The 18,543-nt window shown below is 38.1% G+C and overlaps 2 protein-coding genes and 2 long non-coding RNA genes across 12 annotated transcripts in view; 3 read left to right on the forward strand and 1 right to left on the reverse strand.

Annotated features, from left to right (window-relative positions):
- The window catches only part of LOC111862257 (1-phosphatidylinositol 4,5-bisphosphate phosphodiesterase), a 62,937-nt gene extending 58,073 nt beyond the window's left edge, over window positions 1–4,864 (forward strand). For all 7 annotated transcript variants that reach the window (XM_023847494.2, XM_023847492.2, XM_023847495.2 and 4 more), the window contains 2 exons: window positions 1,320–1,566; window positions 4,345–4,864. In XM_023847494.2, the coding sequence (XP_023703262.1) occupies window positions 1,320–1,566; window positions 4,345–4,413 (316 nt within the window). In that variant the 3' untranslated portion in view covers window positions 4,414–4,864. The remainder of the gene's footprint in view (window positions 1–1,319; window positions 1,567–4,344) is intronic.
- Window positions 4,865–6,817: 1,953 nt separating this feature from the next.
- On the forward strand, window positions 6,818–8,952 carry LOC111862258. The gene is made up of 2 exons (XR_002842397.2): window positions 6,818–7,022; window positions 7,082–8,952. It is a non-coding gene; the product is annotated as an uncharacterized LOC111862258 (long non-coding RNA).
- On the reverse strand, window positions 8,558–10,288 carry LOC117282150. The gene is made up of 2 exons (XR_004512783.1): window positions 9,724–10,288; window positions 8,558–9,599 (listed from the first exon to the last, which is right to left on the reverse strand). It is a non-coding gene; the product is annotated as an uncharacterized LOC117282150 (long non-coding RNA).
- Window positions 10,289–15,717: 5,429 nt separating this feature from the next.
- LOC111862253 (echinoderm microtubule-associated protein-like 2) overlaps window positions 15,718–18,543 on the forward strand; it is a 110,423-nt gene continuing 107,597 nt past the window's right edge. For 2 of the 3 annotated variants that reach the window (XM_023847479.2, XM_023847487.2), the window contains exon 1: window positions 15,718–16,020. The gene's annotated coding sequence lies outside the window, so the exon portion shown is untranslated. The remainder of the gene's footprint in view (window positions 16,021–18,543) is intronic. The other variant, XM_023847485.2, reaches the window with a different exon arrangement.

Here is an 18,543-nt window from a genome sequence, read left to right on the forward strand (position 1 = left end):
TGTAACAAGCCCTGGAGGCCCATAGGGCTGTGAGACATCAAGGTTTCCACATTTTCTAGCCAATCGGCTCGCAGATAGTGGTGAAGTTGTGAGCCGTACATGCTGGCTGCCCTTTACTCCCAGAAGAATTCCTGGTACTCATTTCTGTTAGAGGCTGAGTCTACCCCAGGGCCATAGTGCAGCTGAAAGGATTAGGTCAGTTGAAAAATCTAATGACCTCATTGAGAATCAAACCCCCAAACTACCAGCTTGTTGCATGGTGCCTCAACCAACTGCACTACTGCATTCCCCTTTCTGTCTGTCTATCCATGTTGTATCTCTGAAATTAATTGATGAATTCTAGTAAAAAATGATACTGTTAGGTCACAATGAAATTTCTGAAGTGGGTTTAATTTTGAAGAAAGCAGTCTTCTGGGATTTGGCACCGTGTATATGTGGTGTTAACCGACGTTTCGGAGGAACGTATCGCCCCCATCTTCAGGGTTGAAGAAGTATAGGTAAATCTGCAGATTTACCTATACTGCTTTCTTCATAGTCACCGCCGTGAAAGCCTCAAATCTTACATGGGTTTAATTTTGTTGCATACTGGTTAGTTTCCTCATGTGGAAGTAGGTTAGAATACCTCCACTGCAGCCCTGTGAATTATAGAAGGCCACAAAAAGGGAACCCAGTGCCTGGGTTTTTAAGTGGATCACCCTGTCACTGGGGGAACATAAATTCAGGGACTGGGCCCACCAGGCTGGGGGTTTGCCACAAGACTGATGACCTTGCTCTGGAAAGAAATTACTGTTATGATATTTAAAGAAGTGTGAACTGGTTAGTTACAACGCTTACTTTCTATAAAGCCCGCATTATACTTTACTAAATTTCTCAAAAGCAGTTCATTGTACAAGAAATTAGTTGTGTGACAATGCAGATCTGATTGAGATTAGTGATCTTTATTTGAAACACTTCCAAGTAAGGTGGGTATTTAATGAAAGACAAGAAAACAAAATATCTAACTCTATGCAGTATAAAACCTGTAGTTTAGTTATTTTTGTATTTGCAATAGACTTATATTTGTAATAAATGAGCACCAAACCCCATGAGCTATACAAAACAGTAAAGAATGTTTTAAAATATGTATACTCCAATGGAGTGCACCTTTCTGTTCTTGTTATATCCTTGTTTTCCCTCTTTTCCAACAAATCCCATACATTTGTACCAAGATTGTCATAAAAGAAATGAACTTAGTAGGTATCAAAAATATGCATTCAGAAGCATATGTTCAAAGACATTACATTACAAGTAGCATAGTGACATGTATTCTGTCTTGCTAGGGAAATGAAGGAAATGAACTCGCGGCAAGCCAAGATTTCTGTGGAGACAATGAGGGAAGTAGCTAATGACAAGACTCTCCGGACAAAAGGAGACAGAGACCGTCGCATGAAGGAGAAGAAACAGAACAATACCAAGAAATTCACAGATGAACGCAGGTTTGCTCAAAAGAAGAATGACAGGGAGATAGAGAAACTGAAGTCAAAACATGATAAAGAAATGGAAACTCTGATAAAGGATGTGCAGAACGTGAGTACTTGGCATATATAGTAAATTAATTTCTAGCAACTTAAACGTTAATCAGAGCTGTGGTGACGTAAGCTAACACAAGGTTACGTATCACATTTATATTGTCACATGGATGAGTGACTATATACGGGGTTTGGATGGGTAATTGGGGATTTATTGAACACTTAAAGATTGTAGCTACAAGTAACTCTGGTGCTGTCACTATTTCTCACATGGTACAGTTCACTACAGCACACACTAACTCTTTTCAGTCTACTTTATCTTCAGCGGTTGTTTCCAGGTGACTCCTTCCACTGCCATAGGTTCCTCAGCATCCATGTTCACATCCTTACCGGCCTGCAACTGTCTCACAACTGACTAACTCCCAGGCTGGCAGCCATCTCGCACCAACTTGCTCCTCTTGTCACTGCCATCTCACTGCAACTAGTGCTCATTATATGGCCTTGGAATGGACCACACAGAGAACACTGCTTCCAACAGTTCTTCTCTTGTTGCATGTGTCTGTTATGGCCATGAGCTTTGTTTACAGAGCCATTACTTACCAACAGTTGTTGTATAGCTGCTTATTTCGCACTTGTTGCCTTGCAGCAGGTCTGCATGCCACAATATGATCAGGGAATATATCCAAGGCTAAGGTGACCGCTCACCAAGAAACATGCCTCCACAGAGAATGTGGTGTAGTATGTTTATTTCATACAAGTACTACAAGAATATGCCTGAAAGATGATACATATTTGAAAACGTATTGTCACATGATAGAGTGACTACTATAGATGGGGTTTGGATTTGTAACTGGATTTATTGAACAGTAACTGATTGTAACTACAAGTAACTATAGTGCTATCACAAATTCACACACTCAGCAGTTCAGTTCAGCACTTACTAAGTCTTCTCAGTCTGCTGTGTCTTCACCTGTCATTATCTGGTAACGACTTCCAATGTTGTAGATCCCTCACCTTCTATATTCACATCCTTACTGGCTGGTGACTGTCTCACAAATAACTAAACTCTAGACTTGTCTGGCTTATAACGCCTTGGCATAGACTGCATAGAAAACAGATTGTTGTAGTTCAAATGTTGCCATGGAAATATGCTTGTTTGCGAAACCATTACACAGCCACAGCAAAAAGATCAGATGATCTTTGATTTTCTTAACTCTGAAAATAAGGAAAATTTTTCATCTTCTCTTCCTGTAAATTCAGTGCCAAAATAACGGAAAAGGAAAATAAATATATGGGTCACAGATATATGTGTATAATGGAATCTCACTGTTACAAGAACTTATAAAATTGCTAGAAATGCTTAACGTAATGGATACTTGTAATATCCAAAAAATTGTTTAAATGTATGACATTTCCCTTGCTTAACTTCTGGTTCTGTTTAATACAATTTACAGTCTACAATACAAAATAGTAATGCATCTGTGGTAGTATTTCCCCTTCTTTGGAAAGATTATCATGGGGCATTAAAATAATGAAGAATAATTCAGCATTCTTATTGTAGTTGGTATTATCTGGATCTGAAGAATTAAGGATTTTCTTAAACTTGCATAACGTCTTCTACTTGCAATAAATCGTTAAGTAGGAGTCATCCATTATGAGCAAGATTCCTACCCACTATTTTCTGCATGGCAGCAAGCACAGACTTCTCATGTTGCAATCACATTTTGCTGTGTGCTTACAAGTCTCACGCATATTTCACCCGTAATCCACTGCATGTTCATATATGTGAGAATAAATGCATAGTCTTGTATCAGACTTGAGTGACAGACTATACACTATATAGTGTATACACTATACACTATACACATGCATGTATTATGTCACAAGTTGTTCTAAATGGCAAGACTGGAATATGTGAAGCTTTTTTCCACAATATATCACTGAAGGTCACAGTGGAAGGGCCAGTAGGTAGGCCCACACCTTATGTATGTATGTATCTATGTTCACCTTTTTAACATAACATATGTAAGCAGTCATTGTGAATCAGCCATTATACTTAAATGTAAAGTGTATGTTATGATAGTGGCACGTAAATCCACGACTGCTTTTTTCCCTTCCATTAAATTACACATTTCCATTACCTCACTGATACTGAAAATGACTTGTCTTTATGACATCTGGATGGGATTTGTATCATCTATATTTCCTGCTCCTGTGACAGATCTCATCTCATTATTTTTATCACATGGTCACAAGCAGAGACTGCAAAGTGAACTTCACCAATCACTAATATGCACTCACGAAGGAAGGGACGAATGTTGGTTTGCTTAGGTTTAGTATATACCATATTTTCTCTTTGTTCTTCAGCGTCACAAAGAGTGTTGAAGAAATTAATCCATACCTCCTTCATGTTTCACTTTTTTGATGGGCTGCCAACTTCACACAGGCATATTATTTCAAGTCTGAGCTCTTCCATTCTGTTGCCATAATTAAGGTTTCTCAAATTTTTTCCTGAAATATCAGTCATTTTTAGCCAACTGACATCGCTGGTAGCCCAAAAGATTTAATTGGCTGCAGCCACTGTGAAAACTTCAGATATGATATTAGTAAAAGAATGTATGTAAAACATGCAATGCGAATATGTTATAAATATAAATAGTGATAAATGTTCCCTTTATATTTCTCTACACTCAAGTCTGAACCATTCTGGAAAATGGATTAGAATATGAAATACAACTTTAATTGTTTATATTAAAAAGTGTCCAAGAGCTGCACATAGGATAGATAAGCAACTAACCAGTTGTTAAAAGGTTAATATGGCTGTTTTTGTTTGCAGCAAATTGAGTTGAACAACAATGAAGAACTAGAGCACCAACTCGCACCCAAGATGGAGTTCTTTGCTTGAACTCTCATGTAATTGCAGGACAATACAAATAGACGCAACCAAAATCTCGTCATATTTATGTTTATGATTTATATTATTATAATTCTAGTCAGTTCGGTACTGGATCACACTGTCATAGTGCTGTAATTCTCCTCTGTGGGGTGGAGTAACAGTACATCTCAATGTATTAAGGTATGTGATAGAACACTAGATGTAGATCTCCACAGTGTCAGATGCTTGATGAATATGGCTCCTTATAAAAATTAAATAACAAAGGTCTTCACAGTTTTTAAGCTGGTGGTTGATCTGTATGATAAACATGCAAAGTGTCATTTCATCATAATTTCTAGAAGCATCATTACTTATTACTGTATATGTGTATGTGTATGTATGCCTACAGCAAAAGGTACAAAAAGTTAACTTAAAGCCAAATATTGTTGTTATAGATTTCATAAGATATCTGTCCTTAGTTGGTAAAATATACATACATTCAAGCTGTAAGAAATCAGTATGCAGATTGAATATATTCTAATATGAGAAACAGACACACACCCTCATCACTCACATTATATGTTTTATTTCCAGTAACATCTAAATTATAGTTCCTTCTTGCCTAAAGTGTATAAATAATAACAAGTATCTTGTTGTCAACATTACTTAATTTATACAGTTCATAATTGTCATCCTGTAGTTGTCATGTCAGGATGATCCACCTTCCAGCTATTTCCTATAACAGAATTATTTTCTGATAAGTGCCAAAAATATTTATAGGGAAATTTCTGAGAAGTAGTATATAAGCTTACCAGTATAATGTTAAACAAAAGTTGGACATGAGTACAAAATGATCTGGACTCTTAATCCAGACTTTTATAACCAAAGGGAATTAATAGTAATTACTGAAATGTTGCCAGATGCTGACATGAGATTTTATACTTGTAATAAACACACATACACACATCATTTAGAGCAACTGAAGAGTTATAAGCAAGCAGTGTGAAAATAATGAAAAAGAAATGTAATGAAGTTACGTATATGAGGTTAATGTGGTGAAACAAATTTATATGCAGAGGTACAATGATGCTTGCCCATTAGCATACATGGTAGAGTCATTAAGTTCGTGGTATGTGGTTTTATCGCATCATATTACAAGGTATTCACATACACTTACGCAGATCCACATCAGCCCTCAAAATAGTTGCCGTTGGCCGCTATGCAAGTCTGCTGACATTGATATAGCTGTCAAAAACATTGCTGAAATATATTGGCAATAAATTCCCGTATGACGCTTTGCAGCCATTCCATGAACTTATTGACTGTGGTAGTAGTGCTCTGTTATGTCAACACCCATTACCACCTCATATCCCTCGTAATGTATCCCTTGTTTGGGCTATAGAAACTGCATGTCATGAGTTTTACTGTTTCCAACATGCATTAAGCATTATATACACTGATCTTTTCTGTATTGTAATGACTATCAAAGCCCTTCTATAAAGGATGACAGTAAAAGCCATTTCTGGCTCAAATTTTGTAATTTCATAATGTTCTGTATTAACCACTGACTGATAGAAAGTAAAGTTCTTCCTGTGCCTAGGGACCATGTCATGAAGCTGGGTGAGAGAATGAAAGTAAAGCTATACATATTCATAATCTTGCCATTAGGTAAAGGTGAGTGGTCAGTATAACTCTGTAGCCACTTTACCCTGAGGATGGAGGATTCCAGTACCCATGAGATATGAGCCTGGATGAGATACAATGCATACCTGAAAGTGTAAGAAAAGGGAAAGATGTTTGTCAGTGCTAGGAATCAAACCTCAATTGTCCAAGCCCATAGCCGGTCATTTACTGATTAAGCTGTCCTAGCTTATTCATTGGCTGAGTCTTTCAGGAAATATAACATGTTTTGATCATTACTGGGTACTTTCAGAAAGAGCACTGTATGTTTATATATCCATTTCTATACAGGGCAAGTGAGTAGAATTACAGAATAAATATTTACACAATGGAATAAGTTATTACAGTTCTGTCTTTGCACATTTTTAGAAGTTTATAAATGCACTTATATTTGTATTCTGGAAAGTTAACATTGCATTTCCAAAGTGACAAGGAGTATAATAATTTGATACATATATAATCTGCACATTAACAGTTCCACATTTTAACTGTGGAATGTGAAAATGTCGTGGTATTATCATATATTGTGGTCATTTGTGAAGTAACTGCATGAATATTTTGAAAGTGATCTTTTTTCAAATTGTCAGGCCATCTGGTTAAGAACATGGTGCAGATTTCATCACATATGGCATAATAAAGGTAGAAGGTAAAGTTACTATGCCATGAAGATGTATTGGGGAGTGGATGTATAGATCACATTTTCTTGACCTCGGCACTAGCTGGAGGTAAGTGGCCAGCTACATGCCCCGGCTGCTTTACCTCAAGGGAAAATGGCCCCAGTACCCATTGGATAAGAGGTTGGGTGGACCCCAGAGCTGGTCTGGATGACAGTGAGAAGAGAAGACTTGAACGTGGCTACCTTGGTCGTCCAGCCCCGTGGCTAGCCGCTATACCGACTATGTTATCCTGGCTCCTCACATATGGTATAATGCTATTGAAAATTTATTTCAACAGAGACAGTTATGCANAGCTAGCCGCTGTACCGACTATGTTATCCTGGCTCCTCACACATGGTGAGGTTATGCAAAAACTATTAAAAAAGTAAAACTATCTCTGAAACAGGCCATGGAGGCCCATAGGGTCATGAGATGTCAAAAGTATATTTTGTTCCAAAATAGAATGGTATGCTTTACAGTCAGTTGTAGAAAATTATTAAACAGCTTCTAAATATGGTAAACAACAATCCATGTATAAAAATTTTTTGTACAACTTTAATGAGAAATTTTAAGTTTGAGTGTTTCAAGATAATTATTGCTCTCAACTGAACTATGGGTAGAAAATGCCTTCATTTTCAGGTACATATTATAAGCCAAAGAATAAGTTTAATTTAAAGTTCCTAATCTAATTACAGTCAATAAAGTCATCAGAGTCATTAATGGTAGTAGCTTCTGGTAATGTAATTAACAAAATTGAACTTAACATTAATATAAAGTGCATAGAGTTTGGAGGAAGGCAATTTGATGGAAATATATTAAGCATTATGTTCTGGAAAATGTATGGTGAAAATTTGGTGCTAGTAGTTATATACTTTTGTTTTCACTTGGTGCAGCCATGCAAAAACAGTAATGCTTATGACACACTGAATTACCCTGAATACTTTGTAGAGGAAATATTGGCGATCAGGAGATCATACATCCCATATCTATGAATCACTGCTGACAGTTCTTTTGAACTGTAAAATGTTTTGATATCACCACAGTATTTCATGTCATAATAACATAAGGACATAAAAAACATAGGTGGGATACAGCAGATAACAGAAATTGTTTTCCGTTCTGACCTCAGAAGCAATTTGAATGAGAATATATGATGGTATCGCCCTCAGAGTCTGAAGTGGGCTCAATTACCATTTGACATTCTAGCAGTGAAATGGCCATCGAAAGTTCAATGGGAAAGTTTGACAGTTCCCATCCCTAGCCTCAGTTCCACATATGAGATCTCCATTGATCCACTGTTGTACATTGTAAACCTTGAGGGACACTCTGAAATTCTGATTTCATTGAATATGCACACTAGTAACTTTCTTTTTTATGCAAAGATGGAGTGTGCAGTAGCAACTAAAGAATAGATACCTTTCACTGCCATTTATTGCTGTCATCCTCTGGTCCTGTTTTTCTTTGCTACCAGTGATCCATATTCCTGCATAACACACACAGTCATAAACTGCATCATGTTGTTTATCTCGTATATATAGACAATGTTTAGTCAACATATGGTGAAGTGAATAGTGACCTTGAAATATAGTATGTTCATTGTAACTGAAAGTAAATGCTGTGGTTGCAGAATCCGAAAGTTTATATCATTAACCCCAAAGCCTGCCAGTGGCCGTGATCATGAGCCAATTCTATTCATCTCTCATTCTTACAACACATGTCTCTAAAATCCATCTTCTGTATGTTCTGAGTTGCCATTCTTTGAGAGGGTTCCTCCTAAGAATTCTGTAATCATTTCTTCTCTCTCTATATTAGCAATTTGGCCAGACCATCATACCCTCCTAAATATAATTATCCAAAGAATATTAAGTGACCTGTATGCAGTAGACCTCCTGTTAATGTTTCTTGATTTAAGATGTTCCCTGATCTAATAGTTATAGCATTCCTAAGTCAATAATCTTAGTGTTAGATTTCACACATTTGTGATCAACCTCAGTTTAGTGTTCAAGTCTACTGCTCCCAAAAAAACATGAAATAGGGGTTCCACTGTAAATCCTGAAGTTCCTCAATGTAAAATGCCCTGAATTTGTATGTATATAAATCCATCGCAGTCTGTATCTTTTAAACTAATAGCTATTATGGATTAGTAGACTAATTTTACTGACTCTTTTTTTAATTATTGAAAATTAAAACTGAATTTTTGGACTTCACCCAGGGTCTTGTACTCTAAAAAAAACAGATTTTTGGAAACTTGGTCTTTTTCTGTTCTCATATAGAAGGGTGTGGGACACTGCTTTGTTGAATCTCTGACTGGTCCAGTGATTGAGGCTAGCTCTGTCTGATGGATCAGACATTGTAGGTGCCTCCCACCCTTTCATCTGTGGACTGGAACGGACCCAATTCCCAAAACATTGTGTTGTAGAGAATACCAGATGATGTTCAATAATCCAAAGTCCTATACATCATTGACAGAACAAAGGCATAAGGCAAAGTTTTAAAGTGTCAAGTAATTCTTCATCCAAGAGTATGTTAAAACTTTTTTTTCTTATTCTCACAAGAAATGTGGTTAAATTAGGGATGAGTGTTATGGATGGCCAACAGTAGGATTTCTTAAAAATATAAAATTTCAGTTGGTAAACAAATTGGCACTGGGAAGACAAAATGAGAGAAGATTTGTAAGAGACCAGGGAAAGGGTTAATACCCATACATTTCAGCACTTACGCGTGAAGTGAGAAGCATGGAAGAGGCTTTTTCGTGAAGTGGAAGTATTAATGGAGGATGTTGTTCCTGAACTGTATTATCCATGCTGCAGACACTGAACAGCATGCAGGATGCTTTATACTACTAAACAATCCAGCTATAATCAATATCCGGTCATTTACCTCAGATTAATTTCTTNCATCTTGTTCCTGAACTGCTGCTGTTCCATGCTGCAGACACTGAACAGCATGCAGGATGCTTTATACTACTAAACAATCCAGCTATAATCAATATCCGGTCATTTACCTCAGATTAATTTCTTATTTTGTTTGTCAGATGTAGAAAGAGCATATCACTGACAGTGCATGTCTGCACCATTGCAAAGAAGTGTCTACAGTGCTTTCAGTACTCATAAAACAGCTGTTTCTTCTTGTATCTGGAATAAGTGTAGATACTAGAAATTTCTGCCATATGCAGTAGAGAAAAATAAGGAAACTGTCACTTTCTGGAAATGAAAGATTTTTTTTATTATTATGTAGTTATGTAATGAGAGAATTATTGTTAACTTATTCCAGAGTAAAGATATCTGTTGTAAATGGTGTGTGTATGAGTGTTTGGTTACATCTTTTTCAATGAATGCAGTTGTTTAGATATTCTAACATGTTATAAAATATATTTGAGATAGCAAAATGTGAGAGAAATATTAATATGTAACTGAATAAATGTAGCCAGAATAATGGATTCATACAGGGTTTTATCAGTCAGTGTCTCACCTTTCTTGTTCTTGAATACAGTGAGTAGTGAACAGAATCTTGATATATGCATTTGTCTGCATTTTGTTGTATGGACATTGAATAAATTCCTAAATATGCATTTGACGTCTTTGACAGTTTATTCATGTGAGAAAAACGTCATTTTATGTGGTCCTTTTCTTACTGTAATTAACCAACTGTCAAATTAACCCAAAAGTTCAGCACCATTAATCCAAAATCCTACCACTTCACNTACAGTTTATTCATGTGAGAAAAACGTCATTTTATGTGGTCCTTCTTTTCTTCTGTAATTAACCAACTGTCAACCTAACCCAAAAGTTCAGCACCATTAATCCAAAATCCTACCACTTCACATAATCCTGAGCCAGCTCCATCCATTTCCCACTCTTATTACCTGTTTAAAGAGACACACTATATTAGTGTCCCCTAATCAACATCCTCTTTGGGTTTCTTGTTTCTATCATCTGAGCTGTATGTAACTTCCTTCCCTCTCAGATTTTATTACCCAGCCATTGTTAAGTTTTGTAACATACCTGGATATTGTTTTCCAGGGTGAGGCTCTTAGCTTGATTCCCAACCCCCAGCCTGAAGGACCAGGGACAACCTTTTGTCTGGCAGACCTGTCTAGATTGGGTGACTCTGCCAGGAGCTTATACCCCTCAATAGCATAGCTCTTGGTGATCAGGGCATGCAAATGAACCCACAGCATTATTCAGAGATTTTTTGTATTTTTATTCTTGGTTTAAACTCAGTATTGAGAATATTGGACTTCTTCATTCTATTGTACAGACTGATGCTTTGCTATAAAGTTTGATCATGGCTGCTGCCTGCTAGAAATTATGTAGCAGTCTGCAAAACAGTTCTGAGATTGAAATGTTCTTTGGATTGAATTGTATGATAGTAAGTTTTTTTTTTATTTTTAAAGACAATTTAAATAAATTTTATCATAATTAGGCACATATGGATATAGAATGCAGACAGTGTAGCAGAACTGTAGAGAATAATATAATTATACATTATAGTATAATATAACAGATTTGATCAATGCTTTGCCAGCAGAAACTGTAAACACGATCCAACACGCAACAGCAGAGGAAGCTGTGTTTTCCATAGCTCTGACTGACATACAAATAGGCTGGCTGGATAGTAATCACGTGACATGTGTTTACTGTAGGCCCATGTGCGTTCCATGGCTATATAAGTAAGAGCGGCAGAATTCATTATGAGTGAGTAGTAGCAGCAGAAACATGCAAACAAGAGGATACCCGTAAGCTGAATGAATTTTAGTTGAGTTCTAAGGTTCCAGGGTGATTGAACAAGAACTGTCAAGAAGCCTCCATAGTGATTGAAAGTGCTAGTTTCTGTGTTGAGATTTGTTGCCAGGAGACAACTAGTGAAGACAAGAGAATCCTACTGCATGTGCAATGGTGAATTGGAAAGTGTATAAATCAGCAATAGCACTGTATTTAAGTGTGATTAAGAGAACCTGTAACCGAAGTGCTAATAAGTCCAATCATCAGAACCAGAACCTGTTACTTTCGTCCCACCCAACACGTAACAATATCCGGCTTCTAGCATAGTGCCTTAACCAACTACACTACCGCATTCCCCCAATTGTGGGCGTAAATATAATTTCTGCTGCCTAAAAGCAGACTATATGACATCCATCGCTTCGCAACGGTCAGTGAGAACACATACTACCTAAGAAACTGCCTACACAACAGAGGCAGAATTGTTGAGCTACTGCAACAAATAGACCCGCTAGCAAATATTCCAGCTTGCACGCGAAACTCAACCCTTCGACAAGGTGTCTTCTATCGCGTCCAAGTGTATGATATAAGAGGCTAGAAGACAGAAAACAAAAGAACACCCGTGTGGAGGCGGAGTCAAATACCTCCACCGTGACCCTGCGACTCGTAGGAGGCGACGAAAAGGGAAGTCTGAAATCTTAGTAAAATACGGTTACGAGTCCCAAGAAACTCGGACCCGAGAAAGACTGCGCTGGCAAAGGCCAGCAGCATATAGAAAAGACAGACCCATCCTCTCGTCAGAGAGGGCACCCCACAAAAACAAGACCGTAAGTGTGAAACAGTAATAAATATCTGGTCATGATCGAAACCAAGACTTACTGACTGACTCGCCGTCAGTCAGATTCGACAAGAGCTAAGAACAGTTCAGATCCGACGAGAGCTAAGAACAGTTCAGATCCAATGAGAGATAAGAGAAGAACCACGAGGAAAGACCCTACACCTAGAATAGCGGCACAAGAGCATAACCGTTGAAGAGGAAACGCGAGAGATGACGGACTAATCAGGTCGCTTCGTCTGAAAGGGCCTTATTTGAGAGTGATTGTAATTGTGAGTGTAAACGAGTAGTTGTCCAATAAACACCTTCGCCTAAGCGGCCTCCGTAGTCTAGGGGTAACGTTCCCACCTCATGACTGAAGGTACGCGGGTCCAAACCCGGCGGAGGTCGTGGAATTTTTAAGGGCGGAAAAATTCAGGGAACAAGTCCTCCGGGAGGGACTTTAAGCCGTGTGTCCCGTGTCGTAGATTTACGGCACGTCTCTAGGAGACCTCTGAGCTAAATTACAGGCCCTTTCCCGCCCAAGTAGTCTCCAATGCCTTTGGTGGATGGGGGAAGCATCAAGGTACCGGGGGCCGACCTCGTTGGCTCTACAGGGGCTGATGGCACGCACCGTTACCGGTAGGGTATGGCGACAGTAGAAATTAAAGGGGGACGCACAATGGACCAATAACTGGTCTAAGTGCATGGGGAAACCCACCCCCTCTCAATACGAATACGAACACCTTCGCCTAATCCGGAACCCAAAATTTCTTGTCGCATAACCTGGATACGTGGATGCTGACTCACCCACCGCGTCACTGCTGGTGTGGGGGGGGCTCGGCTTTGCGCAACATGTCACAATATGTATTATTTTATGGGGTCGCTATATTACAAGGTTAGAGAACCCCTGACTTAGGGCCTGTTTTATTTTCTTACTAATGCACAAAACTTCCTTGTTTTAACTTCCTGCCTGGCTCAGTAGCTCGCAACGTAAGAAGTTAGAAACATTTCAATATAGACTGTGAAGCTGATATCATAATCTTTGCACTGTAACGCCGGCATTATCTCAAGTATGCGATCTCCATGTTTAGCTTCATATCGACTGCTTATAGCTGTTTCAACAAATTTTATTTTGGAGCTCTTCATGTTTTCGTGGTTAAGGCAACATAGTGCCTATACCGGCATCAGTGTTCTTTTATTCCAGTGTGTTCTTTTTGTGGGTTGTTTTACGAAGTTGCGGTACCTGGACTATTTGACATCTAATAGGCGGATGACTGATGAATTGGAAAGCACTCAAAAGGAAACTTCTGTGGCCTAATAGAGATACTATCCCGATGTTTTCATGGTGGGAATTGGGAAAGTCGCGAGAAATCATGGTCAAGCCAGTATTCGCCTGCGCACCTTATGCTTACGAAACTAGAGCGTTAGCTCTAGACCAGCTTACTCGGTCAATGTCTTTTGTATTCCTTTGACTCTACGCCTGTAAATCTGGTTTGGGTTATCTTCGGCCACCTGTCTTCATTAATTCTGTTTACGTGATCTTTTCATCTCTTCTTATGTGTAGCAATTTCAACTAAAGTTTCTTATCATAAGTTTCTCATTCAGTAATTAGTTTTCGCGCTTCCTTCCTTCCTTCTGGCAGTTGTCACAATCGTCTCTTCTATTCTTTTCTTCTGTATATCTGATGCCCATGTCTCGCTGGCGTATTCTGTCGCTGATTTAATCAATTACTTACAACATATTAATTAAATTTGGTGTACCCATGAAACTAGTTGATATGTTTAAATTGTAACCTGTCTTAAGTTAACTAGCCTAATACATGTCATATTCAGGATGGTATGAAACAGGTAGATGTGTTATTGTCTTTTCTTTTAACGTTGTTTCCCTTTCTATGAAGAAGGTTCAAGAAAATGACGGACTGAATTTAACAGGACAAAACAGAGTCTGGTCTCTGCTTACGATGTCAGTATGTTGGACGATAATGTAAACATCATTTTAAAAACACAAACATTATTGTAGTTGATAGCAAGAAATTTGGCCTAAAAATAAACCTACAGCAAACTAAACAAATTTTCATATATCTTTACCAGAATTCTGAACACAATTACAATATAAAGGCAGCGAATAAATGCTGAGAAACTGTGGAGAAGTTATAATATTTAGGAACTACACTAACAAATCAAAACTACATTCAGTTAAAAATAATAACATGTTACATTTGGAAAATGCTTGCCGCCGTTGAGTTCAGAATATTCTGTCTTCTCGTCCGAAAGAGTCTCTCTAAAAATTCGAATATTACAATATTCAAAACTAAACACTACCTATTGTTTTGTAAGGATGGAAAGCATGGTCTCCTACTTTAAGGGAAGAACACAGATTAAGGGTGTTAGAGAATAAAGTACTGAGAAGAATATTTGGCCGTAAGAGAGAGGAAGTAACTGGAGGATGAGCTCATATCTTACTTTAAGGGAACACCACGGGAGTAAGAATATTTGAGAATGAAGTGTCCAAAAGGGCGTTTGGTCCTACAAGAGAGGACGTAACTGGAAGCTAGAGGAACCTGCATTACGAAGAGCTTCATAACGAGTACTATCTTCTGGGATGTTACGCTGCAGAAGTCCTGCAGAAGTTGACCGGAATGCACTGCGTAACGTCCCAGAAAATAGTATCCTTCCTAATCATCGCTCAAATCCAAATATAATTTCTACGCTTCACCAAATATTGTTACAACGTTTGCACAGAGCCAAATGAGATGAGTGAAGCATTTTGAATACCTACATGGGAGTTCTGAAATGCATCCAGAATTTTATTTAGAAACCCCAAGGTAAGAGAACACTTGGAAGATCTAAGCGGAGACAGATGAATCATATGAAATACGTGTGAGGATGTGTACTGGATTCATCTAGCTCAGGATAGTGCTCAATTAATGGCCCATGTGAACACAATATTAAACAAAGAATAATGCTAGGATGCCGCCTATTCTGGTAGGTGTTTACAAATGGCGACACGTTCCAGAAACTATATTTTGTGTAGTAACAGCTGCGAGAACTTCAAATCTTACGGTCACAAACTTTCGGATTCCATAAAGGATAAGTAATTTATTGATTAACTAAGCGACTATTAGTTACTCAAAACGGACACTATACCATGAAGTTCGTTAGTTTCTATATTTTAAGTTACGTATTAGTGGACATTATTTTACAAATATATCTTCTAACTATACCATTTTAAGTATATTTTTTTCATTAAATTGAAAGCAGAAAAGCATTCACAAGGTCTTATAAGAGAATTCTACAGAATATATTGCAAGTTGTGCTCGACTGCTGCGTTAGATGTAGCACAACTTACAGTCAATGTTTTTTGTCCTGCTCATAAGAAGTCACCTGCAGAGCTCATGTTCCTCTGTCAGGTTTCACTTTCTCCCGAGACCTTTTGCAAGCAACGTCACATGAGAAAACACTTGGAAGTTCTTGTTGTAACAGCAAGTATGAATGGAATCGCTCTTGTATGAAAGATGCAGGATTAGATGGGGATGAAGTTGAATCATTTAACTGTAAAAGAAGTAGGCAACTTCACCTTGAAACACAAAGTGATGGTTCATATTTGCAATAAGACTAGTACACGTGGAAGCCAAAACCTCGATACCTATCGCTGCAGTCAGCAGTTGTCTGTTTGTGTGGCAAGGTGGATGGACGATGAATGTTTGATGCACCTTAGTTTATATTTACGGAGATTTTTTCATCGTGGAAAACCCATACTAAAGGTAATAATGTTTGCAGATTTACATAGATCCCTAGGGAAATTTGGGTATAGTTAACTGAATAAGTTTTGATTTGACTGCATTGGCTGCAAGACTTAGTTGAATTACAAACTGAGGCTAAACCAAGAACTTCTTATACAACTTCGTATTCTTCCTGTGCAACCTTTTGTGTTTTCATTCGTTCTTTGCTTAAAAACATCAGTTTGCTGGTTCTAGATGGAATTTTGGGAATCTACACAAAAAGTGGGAAGAATTAATTTCGGTTCATTTCTGTCCATTGTCACCCCTAATTTAAAAGAAACTGAAATCGAAATTCCACAGTTTAAAAAAATGGCTCGCGGTAACAAATTGGTTCGTGACATAAAATATTGAACTCAGTAATATTTACAAGTTTGATTTGAATGTTTTAATATGTAAATATGTAATATACAATAACAAGTAATTTCAGTTTCTGCAAAGTGTATAGTACGATAAGATTTACAATGATGGATTTGTGTCTGCAATAAATGAACACCAAGGCCAGTGTAAGCTAAGTAAAATAGCAAAAAATGCATGCTGAAAATGTGTGTAGCGCCTACCGTATTTTTCTCCTACCATTATGTGTTTCTTCCTCCAGCTTAGAATTAATATGTAAGAAGGTTCATTTTGTCTTCTTTCCCCCACATATAGTGTTGTATTTAATGTAACAGGCACTGGGGGGCTTGAGATTGAATTACAAAATTTTGGTTGGGAAACATCAAATGAAGAGGTTATTTGGGAGGACGCACATGGGGGAATAACATCAGAATGGATCTTCGAGAAATACGTTGTGAAGTTGGGGATTGAATTGTACATCTTATGGATAGGGCCCGGGGGCACGCGGTAGCGTAGTTGGTTGAGGCACTATGCTACAAGCCGGAAGGTCGCGAGTTCAAGTCTCGATGAGGTCATTGGATTTGTTTCAATTGACTTAATCCTTCCAGCTGCACTATGGCCCTGGGGTCGACTCAGCCTCTAACATAAATTAGTACCAGGAATTTTCCTGGGGGGGGGGGGAAGGAATAGAGTGCGGCCGGCGTGTAAGGCTGACCTTACCGCCATCTTTGAGCCTATTGTCTAGATAAGGTGGGATCCTCAACGTCTCACAACCCTATGGGCCTCCGAGGCCTGCTACAGGGATAGCTTTACCTATTTTTTATGGATAGGGTCCAATGAGAGCAGAGGGTTGTGTTCTGTGAGTAATGTAGTGGATATTTGGGTTTCATGAAAACAGAAATTTTCTTTCATAGTTTTTGGACATTATTCATCGGAGACCGAGTCCAGTCCCCGAAACGTTATTTTTACATAAAAATTTGGATGGTGGATAATGTACAAAGGGTCAGTTATAGTATTAATATACAATTGGCACAAATTATTAGAAAATTTCTCGTTCGGCTGGGTTGGCCGAATATGTAAAATTTTCAAGGAAAATTTCCAACGTGTAGGTAAAATTGTGTTATCGAACCCATGTTTAATTTTATTGTCAGCTGCACTCTTAATCCATAGTTATTCAATACGTGAAAGTCACAAGTGATTAGTACTTTTGCACTAGGTGTCGCCAATTTTTGTTTCTTTGGTAACAATCACGTGGGCCCCATAGATGATACAGTTAGAATTACAGAAAAAAAAACGATTTCAAATAATTAAATAACTTATGAATGAATAATTTCACACCTTGAGTTCCCTCAACAAGATATTTTCAAAATGTTATTATGCAGTATTCAGTCCAACAAAAGGATCTAACGAAAAGTAAGACGACTTTTAGAAAATGTCACCATCACTCAGCTAGTGGGGCATCAGAACAATAAAATATTTATACTTTTCGGCAGTGCACAGAGATTAGAGTCGTAGAGCGGAAATCAATAAGTGCTTTGCGATCTGCGAGGAAATAAGGAACCTATTATGAATTAGCCTATTTTAAAATTATGTTGGGCAACCCAAACCCTTCTCGAGAACACAGAGGTGTTCTCGAGCATAGGTTTGGCGATTCCTGCATACAACGGGAAATACGTGTATACCGGAATATTATTCCGTGGTTCAAACTAAGGACTGAGTGCCCCAGTGACTTTGTTCAATGTGTATAGGCCTTTGGTATTTGAAAATTGTCCCGTTCACTAACACCACCACCACCACCACCACCACCATCACCACAAGCCCTGCAGGTCGCGATTACAAATTATAAGTTAAAAGTAAAGGTGAGAACCAGTACTTTTTCTTTCATTTTGCTTTCGTTTCTTGTAACATGTGTCGGCGCAAAGAACAAATCACTCAGCGACCCTGACTTTTAGCCCTACTGTACCATGTGGCATTTGAGAAAACTGCTTTAGGGTAGGTTTTCTTCAAGTTCTCCTATTCCCCCTGAGGCCAATATATGTACGAGTACATTCCTCTTCATTCACACTAAGATCGAGGTTGATCATTAATTCCAACAGTTACCAAAGCACAAATAAAAGCCTCGCTGCCAGTCAGTGTGGTATGTGAAACCATCGATCGTATTTGTCGAGAAAA

The sequence above is a fragment of the Cryptotermes secundus genome, unplaced genomic scaffold, assembly GCF_002891405.2.
Source record: "Cryptotermes secundus unplaced genomic scaffold, Csec_1.0 scaffold88, whole genome shotgun sequence".
Taxonomy (NCBI): domain Eukaryota; kingdom Metazoa; phylum Arthropoda; class Insecta; order Blattodea; family Kalotermitidae; genus Cryptotermes; species Cryptotermes secundus.